The sequence below is a fragment of the Pleurodeles waltl genome, chromosome 5 (genome assembly GCF_031143425.1).
Source record: "Pleurodeles waltl isolate 20211129_DDA chromosome 5, aPleWal1.hap1.20221129, whole genome shotgun sequence".
Classification (NCBI taxonomy): domain Eukaryota; kingdom Metazoa; phylum Chordata; class Amphibia; order Caudata; family Salamandridae; genus Pleurodeles; species Pleurodeles waltl.
The window spans coordinates 1,194,407,767-1,194,430,299 of NC_090444.1; the positions used below are offsets into that span (position 1 = coordinate 1,194,407,767).

Below are 22,533 nucleotides of genomic sequence, written 5' to 3' on the forward strand. Positions count from 1 at the left end.
CTGAGTCATTACTGAAAGCTAGGAACCTAATGTGTTAATATTATTCAATTGTCTAAGCAGTCGCGGACCCCGTGAGGAGGCTTTGCGGATCCCCAGGAGTCCCCAGACCACAGGTTGGGAACGACTGGCTTAGTGGGAGTGAACGTAAAACGTTTAACGTCAGTTTGGGATTGTAAAGTTTTAATCAGTTGACAGTTACAGATGTGCCACACAACTTTTAAAGACTGTATTAAGAATCTTTTAATATATTGATTCGCAAATATGTAAAAAGTCTTTATAAATGTTTCCTTATAAATTGTTGGATTTTGCTTTAAATAGTTTTTGGTATCTGTAAATTTTGGAAAGTTCAACAGTTTAACAAAATGAAAGTATACATTAAAAAATATATAATTACCTGACACCATTTCCCCTCCGTACCCCTGTTTGACAAGGGAAAAGACTGTTTTCTGCTGGTGTGCACAGTCAATACATGCTTGGACAGTCTGCTGCAGGACCATGGAAGGTCTCTCGGGTCCAAAGTGGTCAGGGAGCTGCTGCACTCTTTTCCTGTCCAGATATGGTCCGGTGTTTGCCTGTTTATTCACATATATGCAAACTGCAAATGCAAAGCACAAAGAAACATTACAGAAAGCTCGGGAAGAACGCTAAACCACTAGTCCTCTACCATGCACATTTTCCCATATTCTAAACATCCACAATTCTAATCCAAACGCTGAAAAAATGTATCTGTAATTGTTGATTCATGGATTTAAGAAAGTTTTTTAACAGAAGGGGTTTGCTTTCAGGTGATGAGAAAGAAGAGGGTTAAATAAGTGAATTCACCTGAAATGAGTATCTGATTGTCTTTTATTTATGAACTTGTTTTACACATTTCTGACATTTTGCGTAAATCAACATGTCAGATTTTACACCATCGGCATGCGCTATTGATGACAGCTTTCCTGCTCGGCTCACATTATCATATGCAATCTGGTCAAAAATGTGAAAACATAATAAATTCATCATTTGGAAAGCGAAGTTCATAATAAACAGAAGAATTTTCCAATGTGCAAAAGAACGGTGATTGTTCATGTCAGTTCAGCTTTAGTGTCAAGACTTACAATATAGAGCAACACAACCTGTGTACATTCCATTCTTCCTGGAATAATTCGTGGTTCCCATGGTAACAACGTGTACCTTAGACATACTGTCTGTTGGCTTGTATGCTACCTGAACTTCATCAATCCACATTCCAAGACATAGTTTGTTCTCCCTTCCTCTGCCTTTTGTCCACTCGTGCACTGGGTGCAGGTTTGTCAAAAGTCAGTAGGAGGCCTGGGGCCAAAATGTAATGTGGGGGGGCTATTGATACATCTTATGGCCAGGTGTGATAAGCAGCACTTGTAAGTATTAAAAGTATTTACTTCAGGAAAAGAAAAAATATGGCTACTAGGGACATGGAGTAGTTTGGAGACACAGGCTGCCTTTATGTTAATAAAGACAGCAGTTTTGATTGTTATTAAAAATATGTAAATAAATGTTACAAACGTATAGTTGGGCCCTGGAAAGCGCGGGCCTGGGGCATACTGAACCTAGCTCCTGTAACGGCCCTGAGTAGGTAGGGATCACACCTTGCTACGGAAGTAGGCCCTGTACAACACACAAGGATATAAGCCCTTGGGAGAATGCAGACCTTGAACCTGTTTACCTACTTCATGCATTATAAGCAGTGCAGGCAGTGATGCTTCTTCTCTGGCTAGAAGATTTCCCAGTGTACTAGAATGTTCGGTGAGTACCTCCGTGCTCCAATCCATGTATGCACCTAGAAGTTCTTCTTCACAACTGGGATGTATTTCTGTTGGGGATGTTTGTATGAGTGAACCTAGCTAAAAGGGCAGCAAAGATTCCCTGATAGCGGGAGAGCCAAGAGCCACTGGAGCCGGTGAGCTTGTGCGCCAGATTCGAAGGGTGCTAGTTATTATGGCTTTGTAAAAGATGAAGAAGTTTTGAAGATGGTGGGGGCTGAAAAGGGAGTTAATGAAGTTCCATCAGAATGGGGTGATCTGATGATAATTCTCTAGGCCTTGTGCTTGTGCTGCGGAGTGTATTAAGATGGGCCCAGTGTGGAGTCCAGAAGGTCATCGAGCTAGGTGTTACCACCATGATATGAAAGAGTATGAGGGCTTGAACAGCAACTTTGAAGTTGATTTCACTTTTTTTGGTAGACAGCTGTCACCTGGCACTCTTTGTTTTCTTGACAATGTGTTCCTAGAATGTGAGGTTGGTGTCCAGGGAGAATATAAGTGACTTGGCGCTGGGTGAATTGTGGGGTTCAAGTCTGTCAAGTTCCATGTCATTGAGCCAGGTGTGGATTAGTTAATGGTTGTTGCTGCTGGCAAATAACGGGAACTCAGTCTTGGGGGTGTAGCTTCAGTGAGGCATAGGACACCCAAGTCTAGATGAGGTGTAGTCAGTGTTTGAGGCATAGGATGTCTGGGGCAAAGGTTTTGGAGTGGATGTTAGTATCTTTTCCAGGGTGGAGTTCCTTGTTTTCACTCTCAGCCTCTCCAAGAGTATTCACAATGGATCTATATCTTACTGTTCCTTTATTGGATGAATAAATTATTCAGGCGATACTTTTATCTGTGTGGTTAGTTGATCTTCTCTACTTTTCAAGGTCAAAGCAGATGTTGAGAGTGTTGTAGAGGTGATCTAATCCCTGAGAGTGCTAATCAACTGGGTGAATTCACAACAATGCCAAGTCTATAGCATGTAAAGTAAGCATCTGCATGTTACTTGGAAAAGTGTCTGACGCTGGGCTGCATGCACTCTTGCAACAGTGTCTAACATTTGTTTAGTAGGAACAGTTAGCAGCAATGAGGGAGTAGTTCGGGAGAGAAGGGCTGAAGGCAGTAATTCAGTAATTCCCAGGGCCCACATTCACGTGAAGACATTAATAAAGTGACACCTCTTGAGGGGAGGTTAGAACATGGTGGTTTCAATCTTAGAGTAAAGCATGTTCTTTTTAGATTGGGGGCTCCTAGGCAGCCAGCTTGAGAATGGTGTCTCCATATCCCCTCTGATTCCATTGATCCTAAATACAGATGCCAGCCTCCCACGAGGATTAAAGACCATGGACCCCAATTCAGTTATGGTAAATGAGTCCCAGCAGTAGTCCTCCAGTTGGGGTAAGTGTGTATTTATCCTCTGGGCACTGAGCACTATGGGCACTGTCAACATTAGCTCTGTTGGCTCAAGCAACAGCTGTGCTCATAGACAAAAACACAAGCAGGTATCTAACAGGTAGCAACCATGTCTGTAGACAGGCAGAGTAGGGAGTATCACAATATGGAGTGAATAACGCAGGAGCTTTGCTTACTTGCAGAGATCAACCTCATTCCGCTGTAGGAGGTTCATCTGGTGGAGAAGCAGACAGACTCAGTGTGGTTTTCTATCCCTTATCACCATACAAGCTACACCAACAGTCATCCCTGTTGATCAATCAGTGGCTCAATATGTCTAGATTAGATCTTTTCGCACTCTCAGAAGATGCTCTCCTGTCATGGATTCTGTTTCAGTTGCCAGGAGAGGGAGATATAGTTCACTTGGCTGAAAGTTCTCATCTTTTCTTTTTTGCCTTTCCCCTTCTTCGGGAGGATCATGAGTAAGGTATACAAGGTAAGGTCAAATCTCATTTTGGTAGCCCCATATTGGCCCGGGAGACAGTTTTTCTCTTTGCTCTAGAGCATAGTAATCTCATCCTTGGGTGTCAGGGTGATATTTCCTTACACCCTGATCTGTCAAGGTCCTGGTGAGTTTGCATTGCCCTGGTGCATGACAGGCCAGGGGGTGGGTATGTAGGGCCGTATGTTTTATATCTGTCCCACTTATGCATTTTTAAAATCATGTTTATTTGATATAATATTTTGACAAGAAATAAAGTACAGTGTAGGATTTGCATTGCATATAGGTTATTTACAGTTAGGAGAGAAAAATATAGAAAGGTTATCGAAAGGGTGAGTGGGGGATGTTTAACACATGACATGACAGTATCAACAAATATGTGAAATACAAATATTTACAGTCAGATTTAAAGTGGAAGTAAGGCCAGAATGTAGTTAATTGTTAGAAATCTTGGAGCAGAAGATGTTCCCTGAGAGCTGTCTAAAAAGAGTTGAAAAAAGATTACAATTGATTGTGCATAATTTACGAGTTGGATATACCTGCATAAGTTTGAACAGAGTTAGTTTGGAGAGGAACCTTTTAGGACTTTGAACACCAAGATCAGCAATTTCTAGGGTGCGTTATTATAAGTTGGCAAACAGTTGGCATAATGGCAGTAGTATGAGATGGGGGGTGTTTGAGAAGACCGTGGATGATTTAGGGAAATATCATGCTATCTATTTCATTTTCAACTTCTCAGCTGTGCCACAACCATTAGCAGGCCTTTACCGCTGACCCAATTCTGTCCCTCAAAGGTCTGCCCCCATCCTGACACTCTACTAGTGTTTTTAAGAGCTACATTGTTTAGAACATGAAGCATGTCTGCATTGTTTAAATAAATCACGGAAAAAACACTTGAGAACGTTTACAATAGTCAGGTTTGCTAAGTGCATGTGAGTATAGCGGTCTCTTGCCTGTTTGGAAGGAAAGGCAGGAGTAGATCCTTTGAATGTTCAGTAAGTCAGATCTCACTTTCGTGGCTCTTTTGGTTATAAATGATATGAATTGTGAAGTATAGAATGAGGCTTTTAGCTGTTGGTGAGGATTGTAGAATACCTATGGAAAGTGACTACGGTCAGCAGTGGCTGCCCCTTGAGGGCCTCATTGCGTCGACCCACTGCCTCCCCCTGCAGCACCACTGCTTGGCATATTACAGCTTTTATATAAAAGCAAACTATCTCTCAGATCATTTGTTTGCATGTTATAGCTGTAATATTACCTTGCCAGCAGAGAAGGGCTCCACTTGTATTGCGCATGTGTCAGGTAGGAACTATTACAGCCCAGGACTCACACATACACAATACATATCTGACATGCTGCAGTAGCATCACGCAGTACAGCATGTCTGATAACGGAGCTTCAGGGCTTGTCAATCACACACCCTCTTGCCCAATCGGATGATGGAATAGAGAAAAAATGTCTACCTCTGCACCTTCAACCCTATTCCAGCTTCTGACTAGGTGGAACTTGTGGGGCTTCCTCTGGCTGCTGCAGACAGATGGGAGTAGGAAATCAGGGGGTGCCCAGCTAAGTTGCCGTGTTTAAGAGTGTGAGTGTGGTTTTGTGTGCTGGTGAGTGCATGTGTTTGCATGTGTGAATGTCTTTGTGTGCATGCCTGCAACTGTGAGTGTATGTATGCATGTCGGCTTGTGTGTGATGTGAAAGTGTGGCCTACGGGGTTGGCAAGCTAGACCCAAGGCAAAGTGCTGGAAAGTGGTTTTGAGTCCCACCACTTTACTAATCCACCAGCCGCCAGTGACGAGGGTACGAAAGTGGGGAAGGTGCCGAAGCAACAGCGTGCTAGATTTGTTTTCCATTTTGGATAGTTCAGCATAAGTGATTTAATGTAGAGTGACTGATAGCGCAAGGCAGTTAGCGGCATGTTTGTGAGTAGGGAAGAATATCAGAAAAGAGAAAAATAATTGGCTGCCATTTTCTTAGAGTTCCTAATTCAAACAAGTGATATGACGATTTGCCTTAGAAAAAGGTACAGAGAGAGGAGGAGAGAGGTGCCAGGATTGCACCCGCGGGGTTCCTATGGGACAGAGAGTTACGGGTACCAAGATTCTGAGTATGACTGATCAGGGAGACAGGATGAAGCAAAGCTGAATGACAAGACTCTGCTATCAAGAATAGATAGTTTGGATAAAGGGGGGGGGGGGGGGTGCAATGAACAGTGTCAAATAAGACAGAAGGTTAGAAAAGTTTAAGAACAAAGGATCGATGATTGTGATGGCCGGAGGATAAAAAGTTAGGCACGAGGGGGAGGGCAGTTTCTCTATAACGTAGAGTCCAAATCCAGATTGGAGAGAGTATCAAGTCGATTATCAGTAGTACGAAAGGTAGTGAAGCAGTGAAACTCCTGTAGTTCAAGAATTTTAAAGAAGGTGTAGGGAAACTGGATGGGAGTGAATGGGCTCACTTCTTTGTTCATGAGCACACAATGCTTTGCGGTACTCCGGAACATTGCTGCTGTGGTGCCTGTCGCAGAAACGCTGTGTGCACTGCAGTGCGCCTGAAAATGTGCACCTTTTAACAAGTAGGTCTAAAATTATTCTCATGACTTCAAGAAGTGATCCATTTCAATTATAATAAAAGGCCGTTTTTTACAATTGAAGACCTTTCCCTGGGACCATGCATATTTCATATCTCCTGAATGAGACTCACCCATTAAAATGTGGAAGATAATCCCCCATTATCAGGAGACGGATTATTGTGGTCCTCGGAGAATTGTGATGATCAATTTTAGAAATTTTCTGATTGTCTGATTCGTGGCTTGAATATTAAACGCCTTCCTCGGAGAGAGGAAGAGCTGAAGTATTCACTGAGCTTGTATCACAAAGATCAGCATTTAAAAAGCCTGCGAGTTAATTTCGTAGGTTTGCTTCTATATTTGGAAAACATTTGGAACTATTTTGGGATATTCTTAACATTTTGGGCAGTTTTAGTTTTCTATGAGTACTCCAAAGCAAACCTGCTCATGCAGAACTTTCACCAGATGAAAAATTCGGCATGAGTAAATGATAAAGAAATAGCTATTTTTCTTATTCCACGGGTAAGTAGTTTTCCTCTGAATAAATTCCTTCACTTACATCCATATTAAATATGGTGGGTGTTTCCTCCTCTTTCCAGCTCTAGAACGGCACTTATTTCAGCTATACGTAGGAGCGGATTTTGTGACAATTTGATTCGCAAACGCGCTGTATTTATTTTAGCTTTGTACCATCTATAAACAGATCTCAAAGCTCGAATTACTATCTCCTTTCATCCAGAAGAAACAAAAACAACAAAAGCAGCCTCCTTGGTACCCTGGCCCACCAACAACAAAGCTGATCAATTTGTGGTTGCTTAATGTATATGGAGCATATTGTCTGTCAGGAGAAACAATGGTGGTGGGATTAATGGAACAAGAGTAAATGGCTGATCTTTAGGTTTGCATACAGTTATATTTCCTTTGTAATCACACAGGCATGCATTCGTTTGATTGTAGATGGTGTTTTCATGTGAATGTTGAACTGTGTTTGGATGTGGTTTGTACTGTAGTAGCAATGACTACTCAATATCGTGCATGATGATGATGGAAAAACTTGGTGTGCATTCTTGAAAGTGGGGATATACAATCCCCAATCTCCAAATAGGTGGACTCTCATTAAGCCTTGACTTAAAATGATCGTATTGAGCTCAGTATTTTCTGGGTTTCCAAGGAGACTGTAGACTAACTAATCAACCAGGCCTGGTCACAGGTTCAGGCAGAGTGCCTTTGTCCATCAATATGTCATGAATATATTCAGATGTCCCTAAAAGTAAAATATGTTTCAAGTGGTTTGAACATTTTTATTGAACATTCTGCAATGAAAGCAACACTGAGATTTGCTCTTGCACTCAGCCATAGTTGTCTGTACCAAATGCAACACCCTCTTCCCCAATAAATAGATCCAGACTTTAACATGAATGTTGCTAGGCATGGCTTTATCATTTTTAGCAATATATCTCTTGATTCTTGTAGCAATCAAATCAGCGTGAACATCAATAGAACTATTCTACATCTAACCCTGTATTTTGTTGCACCTCCAAGGTTTATTGAACACAAACCTAGCAAAGCTGAAGACTGACAGATATTGTGTGTGATTTGTGATTTAGGCGATGAAGACTCAGAAACTGAGTTATAAATATTATTAATCCGCAAGTCTTCATTAGTATAGTAGCAAATTCACTAAGAGTGGAATCACAAGATGGAATATTAAACACTAAGGGCCAGATGTAGCAAAGGGTTTTTCACATTCTGTGTCAATGGGAAAATGTGTTCGTACATATGGCCCTAAGCATCTTAGCTAGCTCTAACAGATACAGAAATGCCTTGCCATACACAAGCTCTGCACCACCAGACGTCAGAAGAGAGTGCAGAGTGCTGGGACACAAGTTGTCTAGTTGTCTGCATTAGAAGTCTATTAGAAGGCATGTCATTGAATACCAAAGCATCTCTAGGTATTGTAACTCATTTTCGCAGACCCACGTAGACACCATTTTCACACCTAATCACTGACAGGAATTCAGTAATCATAGAATAGACTTTGAGGGAATACAGGAGGTAGGAAAAGAGTCTTCTTCAGACCAAAAGATGGAAATGGCCAGGCTTCAGTAGTGTTGAGACCCTGGATCCAGTCAGTCTTTGGTTAAAAATAACTCGCAGGGATTTAGACCTGGGGGTTGGTTTCAGGCACTGACCCAGGGCCAGCTAGCCTTCAGTCAAAGAATGACATAGGGATAACTGCTCATGGGAATCTTCACTATGTAAAGTGCTGTGTTGCTTTTCAGCTACGTTTGCATTATACAAATACCACATACATACATTCATATTCATGCTATAGCCTCCATTTTGTTAGTAGTCAGCATAAGCTTTTTAAGTCCAATCCAGCTTCTTGTGACATGCACACAACTGTTTATATTTTTCTTGAATGTTCGAGGAGGATGAAGAAAGACTAACCAAAGTTAGATGTCTTTGGCATAATGATATATTGACTGACCATAAGACATAACAACCAGTAGGTGTAGACAGGTGTGACTAAAAACTGATGATACAGCAATGCTCTAAAACACGTAATGCAGCAAATAAACAAAGAAAGCCGAAGAGGAGTAAGACTGATCATCAATGAATGTTCCATAAGCAGTAATTGACACCATTATAGGGCCTGTTATTCTCACACTGGTCAGTGCTAGACTTTCTAGTTCTACATGCAGGTCCTCTTTGACCCAGGAGGCGGTTATCCCTCTAGTATTTCTTGCTGCAGATCACCCTTAATTAACCATTTGTGATTCCTTACCTCTGTCGGAAAGAAGCAAACCTGGTGTTAGCCCAGTAAACCATTCAACTCGAGAAGCAGCAGTTGCTGAAAGACTTGTTTCCAGCAGCTTTGTCAAAGGAGGGATGTAATAACTGACTGTAATCTGGAATACTGAGGATGGAATATCAAGTAGCCACAATATTGTGACCAAAATAACAAAAACCTAAATATCAAGGTGAAAGTGCACATAGGTTAAGTATACATTTACTATACTTAACTACACATCTTCGTCCCTTGGTGGTATGGATGTCACCAAGGTATGTAGATGTGGAGTTAGGTATAGAAAATCTATGCATACTTAACTGTTGATAATTTGGATCTTGAAATTTGGTCACAAAATTGTGGGCACTCGATATTCTATCCTCTATATTCTGGATCTACACCCCAAAACTGCTAAAAAGCCTTCTAGGTTAATGAGGCCAGGAGGTGTTTCTTCATAATCATTATACTCGATTCCCTCTTCCAGGAGGTATAGAGGAAAAATGCAAGAGACTAGTTCAAAAACATAAACAGCCTTCAAATAACCTTGATTTTCTTATCAATCAGATGAAGTGTATTTTTGTGTTTGTTGCTCAGTGATAAAGATAATCGTTCTTTCCTATATGGTTTGGGGTTAATGTGATGTTATTTTATTATATGCACTGAACCAAGAAAAGGCGAGGAAACATGCGCGCACTACCGATGCATGGAGTTTTGCACTTGTAAGGAAGATGGCCGTCCGCTAGGACAAGGCCTTGGGTTCTGCTCCCCAAGACGAAGTCACCGAAAATACAATAAAGTCATTTTCTCAGAGGTCAGATTTGTTATGCAGGGTTGGGCTGGACTGACAACCCTAACCTCTTCCTTGCACCGTTTCCTGCAAAGGCCTAATGAGAAGGCAGCGTGGAAAAGCAAAGACAGCTGGGAAAGCAATACGGCTTGTGTTGCGGAGGGGGAACAATTGTGAGAGGAATTTTAAATTATCAACACTGACAAGTGCAAGCTTGCCTTCAAAATAAAAATTGGAATGAACTTTCAGAACACAGGCGCAAACGCAAGCAGACATGTTGAGAGGAAAGAAAGTGTTACATCTGGTGAAACTATGTGAAAATACATTTCCAGTGAGAAAACTAGTAAATCAATATGCAGGATGACAAGAAGCGAAGTGAAATGCTGCCATAATAATGGAAAAGGGTCGAGGAAAAAATGACTGCAACAGAATCGAAGTGCAGTTGGAAAGGCTGGCAAAAAACCTCAGAAACAATTCACACAGCAGGAGGACGAATCAATGGCTACGGGACTGGCCATTTATCTCACTGGGCATTTCCCCAGTGGGCTGGAGATTCTGGAAGCCTTTGTCACACAGTACAGCTCCAGCAAACACATGGGGACATGGAGAGCGAAAGTGAGAGTGATGGAGAGGGAGGGAGACAGGAAGAGAGATGAAGGAAAGAGAGAGAAAGAGAGGGGAGGAGATGAGAGAACAACGAGAAAGGAAGAAGGCAGGAGACAGTGAATGGACGAATGAGAAGAGAGTGACAGCCAGAAAAAGCATGGAGTGGACTGGTTTGAACATGTTTGCCGGGGTTGCTTTTTATTCACAGTCCTGCCATGAAAGCATTCGGATCAGATGTGAATTTGACCACAGTGGAGGAAAGAAATGATTTGTGGCAGCACCAATCACGGTTAGTCTGCAGTGAGAGCGGGGCCGGGGCGTAGCTTCCATTGCTGCAGCAGGTGCAGTGGCACCAGGGCCCAGAGGCTTGAGGGGGGCACTGAACCCTCATTATTGTTGTATTTAATAACTCAGACAGCAACCAGGGAGAACATTTTCTTTCTTGTACTAAGGGCCATGAAACACTGCCTACACTACAGGAAAGGATATCAAAGCAGTTACTCTAAAAGGGACTTGGAGTGTCTTCAAGAATGACTTTACAAGAGGGAGTAAGAGTGGGGCAGTACCTGGAGTGGAGTATGTGAATTTGAGAGCAGCAGCTGATCAAAGGCCACACCAAGAGCTGCCAAAATATAAATCTCTTGGTGGCCAGAGAAGCAGAATACCAGCCTCCCCCAGGGTGGATGGCAGAGTTGTGCAACACTCTGCAGTTGGAGACCTTAAGCACTACTCTGTTTCTTATTTATAAACCACCTATCTCATTCGCCTTCTTGTGTGATGGTGCTTTTCAAGCTCTCCCTTACAACTAACCAAGGCCACATTGTGAGCGTCTGGGAAAATGGCCAAAGTTTTCGTACCCTTGGAGTTACTAATGGCATCAGTAACTCCGAGGGTGGCGAAAACCCCGGCCATTATAAGTTGGACCCTGAAGTTCCTTGGAAATGAAGAATTACTGGGGGATTCAGTAATTTTCGGTCCAAATACCTGTTACTTCCTCATTTCCTCCCAGATTTTTAAATGTAGATTTCAGCTGCTTCTGAAAAGATTATTTTACATTTTATAGATTAGGAGAAAAAAGTGTTTGTGGACAAGATGAGAAAACCTCACCACTCCACAATAACAAAAAGAAAATGAACTGCAATGAAGTAATAGACCAGAATAAGAAGGCAATTTTTTTGTATCGGAAATATTCCGCCGTATGGACAAAATTTTTAGACTCCGAGAAACTTTACAAGCAGAGATTGCTTAACTGCTTGTGCAGAAATCACATTTTAGTAATGAAAAAGGAAAAGGTTTAGCCCAACATGTGGAGAGCATAGAATGTAACTTTACAAAAAGAAATATACAATTTGGAAAGACATTTGATTAAATAGGATCCAAATCACATAGGTAAAATGCTGTATTATTAAAAAGCTTTAGGAAAGAGTTTTAAACGTTTAAAGGAGAAAATTACTATTTAGGAGGATTAGGACTACGGCTATGGGTGAACAAACACAATTCCATGACCCATGAGATGATTGGACCCATAAAGAAAAAAATAGTAAAAGTAATAAGACATGTTACTTCTTGTAGTTTTATTACTCACAGAGATGAAATGAGCAGGCCTGTGGAAAATGTCATCTGGCATTGTTGCTCTAAGGTTAATATAAATTCTTGAGTGAGGCAATGCTTTCTTTATTCAGCAAAGAGGGGGAAGTACCAAAACAGTATACTTGATATAGACAAAGTTCCTTACTGAATTGAAATGCATATTCTTCAAATAACATACTAACATATTGTGAGACGCTGTCTGACAAAGGCCCGCTGGAGTACCCCAAAAAAATTAGATTTGTTGTTTTCTGATAACAATAATCAGTCATGGGACATTACTTTCTAGCTCTTTTTCCCACTTTTCTCATTTCAATTTCTTAGGGAGAAGTTGGTTCTTTATTGATAACTCAATTGGTTCCTCTTATGAGGTGTTCCATATGATCATATGATTCCAGGACGGACAGAAGGTAATCTGTAAGAGAAACCTACTGGAACAGTGGTATTCTCATCAACTAATGGGAAGAATAGGCTTTTACAGGGATCTCACTTTCTTGCTCCTCCCCTCCTGTCCCATTTCTCATTGGAGAGGCTCTTTCACTTGTCCCTAGTTTCCTTCTCATTCGTTCTGAAGCAAGACTTAGTGACCCAGAACGTCCCCTTTCCATGGATACTCCTCCCTCCACTCTGGTAGTGTTTAACCCAGTTTGGCTATAGTGATTGCTCTGATTTTCCCTGCTTGGTATTGTTTCCTTGGCATCTGGGCGACTCCCAACTGAAGTTAAGGTAAGCATATAGTTATGGTGGTTAGTAGGCCGGTTGGCTGTCCTACACGAATTTACCACAACTCCTGCAAGGTGAAATGGAAATGCGGAGAACAAATGCCACATCTCGAGGCATTTTGCAAATGGTCACAATACCCTGCACTAGTGGGGATATACCTTTGTGGGCTCCCTGTCGTGAGGAGAACCCTGTGAGCAGATGAGTATCCACTCCGAGAAGGGGATGGTTCTCAATCCCTTGCGTAACCCCCTGCCAGAGGAGCAGAGTCGAGACCCCTTTGACTTTACTCTCCTGCAGCGATAGCAAGCAGCGCTGGTTGTGCTATGTCAAGGCTGAAGCCACTTGTATTTCCTCAGCTTCTCGGACCCTGAGTGTCGAGCGTATGGATTCCACTGGCTCCTTGTCACATAAAAGGTTTTTAAAAAGACGATTCTTACAATATCCAAGAAGGAGCAGTAAGGATTTGTTGAAGTCTGAAACTTTTCAAAGCAGACTTGCTTGAATGAACATAAAGGAATTAAAAAAAGTGATAGGTGGACTTAATCTCAGGGACCGGTAATCATTCGGAACACATCTCAGTCAATGATTTTTTTTATTAACCATGTCACCCAAACCAATCATATGCAAATCAGCCATCCTGCTTCAATAGGACAGTCCAGTTCAGGTCTCCCCTGAACCAGAACAAAAGCAAACCCAGACAGGGTTTGGCCTGCTTGGACCTCTTCAGTTGGCTACAGCTCTGTTTCAGTGGTGCAGTGAACAAGGGCTCTGCATCTGGGCATACTTATCTCACAAAGTGCATTGCACTAAAGAATACCAAAAATGATCCGTGTAATACTTTAATTCATCTAAAAAAACAACAACTTTAGTAGCTAATAAAGATGACACATTTAATTTAATAAGAAAGTCTTGGTAAAATTAGAAATCTCTTTATTAGAATACTTAAAACCCTTTTATAGAGTCCCAGTTCCAAATGGGTGCATGTATCAAGCTTTTCAGATAAGAAGATTGAGACGAGGAAAGCATTATCTCTATAGTTATTCGCTCTATATGTAGAGCTATTTTTAAGTAAACAACTAATAATACAATTTTTGGAGGTTAAGTTATAATGGAAGGTCGGTTAAATTGTGAGTATATACTGAGCATATTTTGTTGTAAATGACCAGATGAAGAGATTAGGGTTTGTAAAGAACTACAGCATTTTACAAAACGCATAATACAAGGTTAGTAAGTAAAAAAAAAAAACTTTTACTTGAACTGGATGAAAGTGAAAAACTAGCTAGATATCTAGGATTACTAATAATACTTGTAAACAATGTCCCATCAAAGCCCGTGGTCAGATAAATAATTTAAGAAATTGAATTCTTGTTTTTTTCAGTGGGCATAATTGGCTTGATGTTTTACGGATGAAAGCAATTAGGTACTCTAATACACATTTTGTCTAACTCCTTAAATGTTTTGGAGTTCTGTGTTAGGGCATTTGCCCTTAAGGAATTGCACTAGTAATGAATTGGAAAAATCATATTTTCATTTGGATTTTTGGTCAATTGTAAGCAAGAATACTCATAAAGAAATCAAGGTATTTATTTAATTAAAAGTATTACATTCTGAACGGCAACCTCCCATGTAGCTTATGACATTCCACAGATCTCCCTAATGGTGAAAAAAGTGGGACAGGAGAAATCTGTCTTTGGCCTTGCACACTTTTGACCACATCTAGCAACCCACTGCAACCACAGCGGCTCTTCTGGGACTCACTTTAACTGATTCACAAACTGTTGTTTCAAAAACAACATTTTGTAGACATTCTACAAGATGCTGTCCCACTCTTCCTTGCGATGCCCCTCTCTGGAGTATGAAGCCCTTGTTCAAAAGGAAATCAATGTCTTTGGGCATATTTAGAGGCAGTGTTAGCATTGGTGCCATGTATTATCAGCTGGCTTTATCTATATTGTTTTACCCTGCTTTTGTGAAATATAAATACATTTAGCAGTGGTGGTGGGGGCCTGCAAAGAGCGGCCCCACCCCACCCTTCCCCTTACCTCCACCCCTCCACTCACCGCTGGCCACTTTCCATCTGCTCATAACAAGAGAGAAATGTCTGGGAGTTTCTCCCCAAAACTGGGAGAAATGCGCAGTAAAGGGCCTAGTATTTTCAGGTTCATGGAGTTATTGCTCTTTTAGTGGAGAAAGCTCAGAGTAGCTCGAATTTGGTGTGAGGATACCGACCCACCAATATTCATGCATCAAACTTCGGCCAACTTGTAATGAGGGTGAGAGTATGTTATTGGAAAGACACATATGGCTTGAGATAATGTCTTGACACAATCCAAGAATTGATTTCAATGCAAATAAGACAGAGGCCCAACTGTAATGACAACTCTTACAAATGCCATGTTCATATATAGCTCTCGTGAATTCACCTGAAAGGCTTCTCCATTGCGTCAACATCTGCACCAAAAGTTTGGATTTCTTTAAGTATTCAAAGACCATGTCAAAAAAGCCTAAAATGCATGGTCCCAATTAATCTTCCTGTGTAGATTCAACCCTTTCCTGCTTCACACAAAAAATGCAATGCCTTCCTCCTGTACTATGGGGAAAGTGTCACTGCTTTGCCCACGGTCTATATGACATCACTCTGGTATAATACAACCCCTCCTCAACGCCACTGTACTACCTAATTACCAGTCAAAGACAATTCATTCATATAACCACCTCATTGAACCAGCTACACAAGGTACCCTTCTGGGCCACATCAATTTTAAGTCATACTGTGTGACCTTTTAGGTTGTACTATTCAAACTACCTTGTTAAGAAACACCATTGTCCATATTAATAAAAAAGTGGTGCATAAGAGCTGTTGTGCCACTTTTTCTGCGACTCCCAGCGGCCTCTAATGACACCATGGGTGCGCTGTATTTATGATACAGTATACCATGGCGCACGTTAGGGAACTAGCGTCAGAAATTTTGATGCTAGTTTGGCGATTTGCAGGATTAGTGCCAAAAATGTTGACGCTAATCCTGCAAAGTGAGAAGAAGCCCATTGAAAACAATGGGAGCCTCGATTTAACACCTGCCTTAGGCAGGCATTTAAAAGGACGCTAAAAATGGCGTAGTGGAATCTAATAGATTTCACTGCGACATTTTTCTGGGCCTCCTAGCGCCGGAATGCCCCCTTGAATACATTATGCCTGGCACAGGCATCATTTGGCGCAAGGGTTTACAATTGGCACAATGCATGCTCTGCGCCACTTTGTAATTGTCGTGCAGCATTTTTGCCAAACTAATGCCACATCAGCATCAAAGAATTAGGTGCATGGTGGCGCTAGGACCTCCATAAATATGGCCATATATATTCCAGGAGTCTTTACACAGCCCACAGCTCATCCCTTGCAGGTTAAAGGGTCAGAAGGCTGATAAGACAAGCATAAACTAACCTTCTCTACCGATAACGAGAGACTACAGAACTCAAAAACCTCGCCTACTTCCCCAATTTGTTAACTGTTCTTGTGTAACACCAGAGCTATGTAAATGCCACTGCGTGCACTCGTTCAAGCTGTATCGTGCCCCAATTACATCAGAATGTAAAATATTACAGACATATTCATAGAAAAAGCAGTGATCGGAGGTGCAAAACAGGAACTACTTTATATGGTACTAACTACAAATAAGGTTCTAAAAGCGCTGAGCTGGTGGCTCATAACACCACTTCTGATGATTTGACATTACATTTTTTGGAGCCCACGGAAGGACCCAGCAGCACTAATTGGCACTTCCTTATTATGAGACCCGTAAAATGTGTCTCAGTTCCGTGTGTGTCACTGTAAAACACAACTGGCTCAACGAATACAAAGCACAGCTGCTTCCATTCGTTTATACTACCCTTCCCTTGCAGCTCTGTGTACCACCCCCGCTGCCATGTAAAACATTTCTGATCAAAATGTTGTTAGTTCTAAATGACTACATATCAAAAATGGATGTCTGTTGTTTTAAGAATGCATTGGGAATAAGCCATAGAACAGGCAGGGGGGACACCAGGCCAGTTCAATTATCAATTGTAAAAACTGCTGCTCTGCCAAAATGCAAGAACTAGATGTCACAGAGAAGGCCTCTAATGGCCGCTCAAGTCAGCCAGTATTTCATCTTCTAAGAGATGGAAAAGACAGGAACAATATCAGCACCAGAATAGCAAACTAAACCCTGACTTTTATTATATTGTTCCTGGAATTCGATTGGAGACGCCGCAAAAGTACAAAAATAATCCTCATCACCACTTAACTAACCCTGTTAGGACCTCGTTATGAGTGAACCTCATTACTAATTGAGATATGTACAATAACTCTTATTTATCTTACATATTTCAAACAGGAATTTGGGAGCTAGCACCGAACTCCTTCAGCTCTGATAAATGTTGGCAAGACCAGCATGCCAAAATTCACTTGGGAAAAATGCCGATAAGAACAGGGACAGGCAGATTTTGATGCACAAAGCACTCACGTCCTCATGTTAGTGCTATCGGGGAAAGACTCATAGGAGTTATTTATTGGAACCCCCACATTATAACGCAGCGGAGTCGTGCTTTATTGGATCCAATAGATTGCAGCCGAAAAACCGAACCACTCGAATGAGGGCCTTAGCATTCACTCTCATGAATATTCACCAACATGAATTGTCAGGCTCATATTGATTTGAAACGTATTAACAAGCACTGGCAAAGCCCATAGGCCTCCTCTTTGCAAGGCACTGGCCAACCTTTTCGCTTTCCCAAGGAAAACAACAATAGCCACGTAATTAATATGTTGCCCAAATGCTGAATCAAAGCACTGTCATTTTCTGACATTGAGTGTAAGGGACAGCTGTAGAGATGTAAAATAAAAACGAAATATATCTGTTTCAAAAATGATCCTTTTGTGCTTAATTGGCCGTCCTTTGAATGTTTTAGTCAGATCTGATGGGATCCTACACACCGCAGATCCGAAGACATATTTCGCCAGGCCTGATAATAATGGCATGCTGCATTCTGGGATCTTGAACTCATACTTGCTATATTATATTGGAAATGTCAATTCCCAGCATGTCGTTGGTGCAAAAGCCAGGACTGACTCAAGTGGTTCACTAGTGCCATTTGGGCCAATTAGCCCAGCATTAAAAATTGTGTTGGGTGTATTTAAAGCCTCTCTCAACAATTTTGCAAAGATGCTGGGCTGAATTAAAAGATACACTTTAAAACATTAAGATATCATAAGTTGCAGAGTTTAAAAAGTGTTTTTGCATACAGTTGGTGACGCATAATTTTGGTTGTACCATCATGCGTTACAGGAGTGACATAACCAGTGCTTAACTTGTAAATAAAAACGTGCCGGTGCCCAAAGCCCTCCTCTAAAACATGCGGCTGCTGCAATTAAATGTGTGAACACGGAACACTGAGGCAGCGTAATCCTTAAGCCATCTCTGGCCTCTTCAATCCATTTACAACCACTCCAGCCCCTTCAGCTCACTCTTGCAGCTTTCTGCTTTCTTCTATTGTGAAGCTTTTCAGTTTTTCTCTTCCTCCATCTTTCCCATTTGTGTCTTTTGCTCGCAGTAAATGCTCAAGGCAGAAAAATAAGTGCCGGCCCTCAAAAATAAGTGCTGGTGCCCCGCATCAGAGACAACAAACACAAATTTAGCACTGGACATAACCATGTAATCGACAATACATATATTGTGTGCCTTAATGTTACTAATGTAAAGTGGAGCATATCAATTCTATTACTGAAGGTGCATTCACAGTAGAAGACAAGTAATTCATGTATATGTGTGTTCTAATACTTGATTTTAACATGCTGAAATGTAGTACTCATGCACATTTATATTCCTGCATTCTGATTATGCAATCTGGTGTAACTGCATATAATCATGTTTAATTTATAATTCTTGTTTCCATTTATAATTGCAAGATGCACTCATACTCATGTACTTCAAATACGCATTAATGCCTTAATTAAAGTTAGCATTACCCAAGGTCTAAAACATTTGATTTCTTGTGTCTAACCTTCAATGTGGAGTTTTGCTTGCCTTGCAATATTCTTTCTTTGCAGATACGTTTGTGAGAGTCTACAGTTTATGAAAGACTTGTTGTGTATGTTGAAGATAGAGAGGTTCAGGAGGATATTTTGGCAAGGACAAAGGAGCACTAACGAACTGAGAAGAAAAGACTCCTGTTTGTGTACCAGACACTTGAGAGACACTCAAGGGTATCCTGATGTCCAGTTTTTGGGATTTGAGGTGAACGGGGGTACCAATTTCAGCTGCGCAATGAATGAAATGGAAAACTATTGGTACTGATGACATAGACTTCCAGAAGGCTCTGAGGGCTTAATTCGTTTTCACCTAGTTAGATGAGTGCAGATTCTTGTTGTCCTTTGATGAGAGCAGATTTGCTTGATACTTGGAGGGATACAGACCTCTCTTTTTTTATTCCTTTCTGTGGCTCTCTGTCATAAGACACCTCTCTATTAGAACTTCTACTGAGGTTTCTGTTATGCTGACATTTTCCTATATTTCCTGAGACTTAATTATAATTTCCATTGAGGTTAGTTTAGGGTATTTAGATTAACATAGTTGCTCCAATGATGAGGCAAGACGACCGTAACATATACTGATCATCAGATTTTGTTTCTCATCTTTTGTATTGCTTCAACAGAAATTCTTGTATGCCTTTACTTGTACGATTTAATCTCTTTCGACGTTTCACCTCGCCTTTGGTGATTCTGTTTTTATATATCATGTTTCTGAGATTCATTTATATAAGTCTGGCTTTAAACCTGTAGTACATCTTTGAACTTTATCCTCTGTCTCCTGGATTTAATGTGTGACTAAATAGGTTATACTTTTAATTGATTTGAAGGGTTTCTTTAACTCTCATGTACCCCTCAAGTACCCCAAAAACAGGTCCATCAGAAAAAATGATGTAAGAATATTGGCCCAAGCGTCATCACAGTCTTTGTGTTCTGCAAAGATGACAGAAACAAGGTTCTCTGGTAGCTCACTGCATGTACAAGAGGATGTCTCCGGTGGGCTATTAGCCATTCAGTTTCCTCCTGTGCTGGCCCCGTCCTAGACATAAAGTCCCTGCTCCTGTTCCTGGGGAAGTATTGAGTGAACTTACTGGGAACAGCAGATGTTTTCAAACTCAGGTAATTCACAGATGGCAGGCTCAGATGAGCTTCAAAGGTTATGAAGTTTAGAAATGTTGTAGCTGCATTGTCTCACTGCTGACTAAGGATGCAGAACATTATTGTTACGTTTCTTCTACTCCAAAGAGGGTTTTCCAAGCTACTTATGTGACTGGGTAGGGAAGCAAGACAGTGCTGTTCTAAATAGTACAGGGGGACAAAAGGAAACAAAGGCCATTTATCATGGACTTGCAGGATGAAAGCATGGATGCCAACAATGGAAAAGCAGAAAGAGGGAGATTTTAGAAAATAACAGGAGGGGCGGGTATTTTCCCCATTGACTATTACTGAATTGGGGACAATTTCAGGTGGGTTATAATTAAAGCCATTGTTGGCTTTATAGTCAGGAGTCTCCCAATTGAATCCGATGTGTTGCTATGTATGACTGGAATGGTAAATAGCTGAGGCGTGCTGACAGCTGACATGCCTGTGAGTCCTGAGCTGCATTCAGCATCCATGAGCTGGGGCATTCGGAGTAAAGGAATAAGTGAGCTCAAGAGGAGGGTCCCATGGTGGGCTGTAGGAGTTAAAGGGGGTGGGGACACAGCACAAAACACACTGGCTCTGTAGCCCCCTCATGGGTAGGGGTCAGATGGTGCTCTGTGCTCGACAGTGACTGTGGTTTAGCGCCGACATCAAGTGCCATCAAGAATCTGCTGCTTCAGCCAGCTGTAGTAAAGTGGACTTGACGCCACTACCTTCTTTCCACATGTATGAAGTTCTGAGAAGTGAGGGGATTGGGAAGGAGCAGGCAGGGACAAACTGATAACACAATTTAGAAGAGAGGAGAGGCCCATTAGCAAATTACAGCTCTGTGTTCCCACTGAAAAATGTTTATAAACATTTAATTCTTAAAAAAGAAACAGGACTGCAGAGTCAGGGGATGATGGGAAGGGTAGAGGATCAAAGGAGGAGCAGGCGGGAAAGATAGACGTGAAACTGAATATTTGAGCAGAGAGTGGCAGGGGAAGCATGAAATTAAGTGAAAATGCATTTAAAAAACTTGATTGGGATGGGGAAGCAGGAGTAGAGCTGGGGCTGAAGAGGAAAGAAGAAACAGGGAGAATGTGGATGGGTAAGAATCGGAGGGCTTAAGAGGTGAGTTGGGGGAGAGCAAGAAAACACATGCCTATTTGTGTGCTAAAAGAAACATATAGTAGTTCCTAGTTTTCAGCTGTGCAAGGATACAAGTCATCCAGTTGAAAGGATGGTAAAGAAGCTCTGCTCTAGGGAAGGAACAAACACAAGAAGGGGAAAGAAAGCCATTAAATAAGAAGCAAGCAAATGAGACATATAAGAAAGCCAACTGAGAGTAAGCAAGTACTGGTATCGTCACAAGAGGTCACTGAGAATAGGCAAGACCTACAAGTGAGTATCTTGCATATCCTCCAGGAAATCATAGTCTTAATTTCTGAACAACTCTTACAAGTTTTTTACTAAGTGCTCTAATAATTTTGTCAATGCATGTGAGTAATTTAACGGTTTTTATAAGGATTTATAAAATCTGACCTGTTTTTGCAAGTCACAATAACCTTATGATAAGCAGCAACAGAACTTCAAGCACAGAGTTTGAATGTACATACAGTACCTGTAAGAGCTTGAGGGGTGGCTGAATTGGGTATGGTAGCTGCATCCTGAGGAATCGAGCTAATATCAGGCTCTGGTGTGCTTCGTGGAGGAGAGATGGCTAAAGGAGTCATGACAACACGGGACTTCAGCTGTAAAAAATAATACGGACAGCGATTAACAAAGTGGGAGTCACCACCATCTTTCAATAATGTTTGTTCACGTGCTGTTCTTTGTGCAGGGTAGACCCACTAATTATTTTCTCCCAATATCTGGGAATCCCATAGTGGCTTCCTATGATTTAACAATGAGCGGATTTACACCCCCTTATCTCCATATCAGCCCACTACTTGTTACAAGGTCACCACTGGTCTTTATTTGGAAATACTATACCACAAACAGTCAGTGGACTAAAAGTGACACATGGGCATATTAGTTTGTAGTCATTGTTAGCCATTCTCCTAATCTAAGACTTTTATCAAGATCCACAAGACAATGATTTATTAGGGTGCCGATAAAAGTCCAGGTGGCACATTTCCAGAATAATGGTCCCCACTGTTCCAAAGGTAGAAGATGCTGACTTCATACTGGTTGAGTGAATGATAAATCCATCAAAAAATTGATGTCAACTCATTCAATTATCAACCATACATTAATTATGATGCAGCCCTGATAGGCATAAGGTGGCATCTTGCAGTGCTAGGGTATAAGCAAGATTATGTGAGGGCACATGTGCAGCCATGTGGTGCCAATATATATTGCTATCACCGTGCAATGAAGTGCCATCATGAGTTAGGCACTGCTGTTAGGAGCTAGGCACCTGCGCTATTATCCAGGGGTGTTACCATATTTTGCCCAAGCTGCTTCTTTAATTTTGGAAGATTAGAGCCAATCAGATTGATTGTGGCCATGTCTACAAATAATCTGAAAAATTACAGAACGTTGTGCCCTTAGCGTTTTCTTTAAATAATTTTTGATTAACCCTTAATAAGTCGAACAAGGCTTAATCTTTGGTGATT

General features: G+C 41.3%; 1 protein-coding gene across 1 annotated transcript in view; it reads right to left on the reverse strand.

Annotated features, from left to right (window-relative positions):
- Positions 1-22,533, reverse strand: part of SCML4 (Scm polycomb group protein like 4) — a 508,956-nt gene that overhangs the window by 161,982 nt on the left and 324,441 nt on the right. Inside the window, exons 4-5 of the mRNA XM_069235446.1 lie at positions 21,537-21,666; positions 395-595 (exon numbers count right to left, since the gene is read on the reverse strand). Coding sequence (XP_069091547.1) covers positions 395-595; positions 21,537-21,666 — 331 coding nt within the window. The remainder of the gene's footprint in view (positions 1-394; positions 596-21,536; positions 21,667-22,533) is intronic.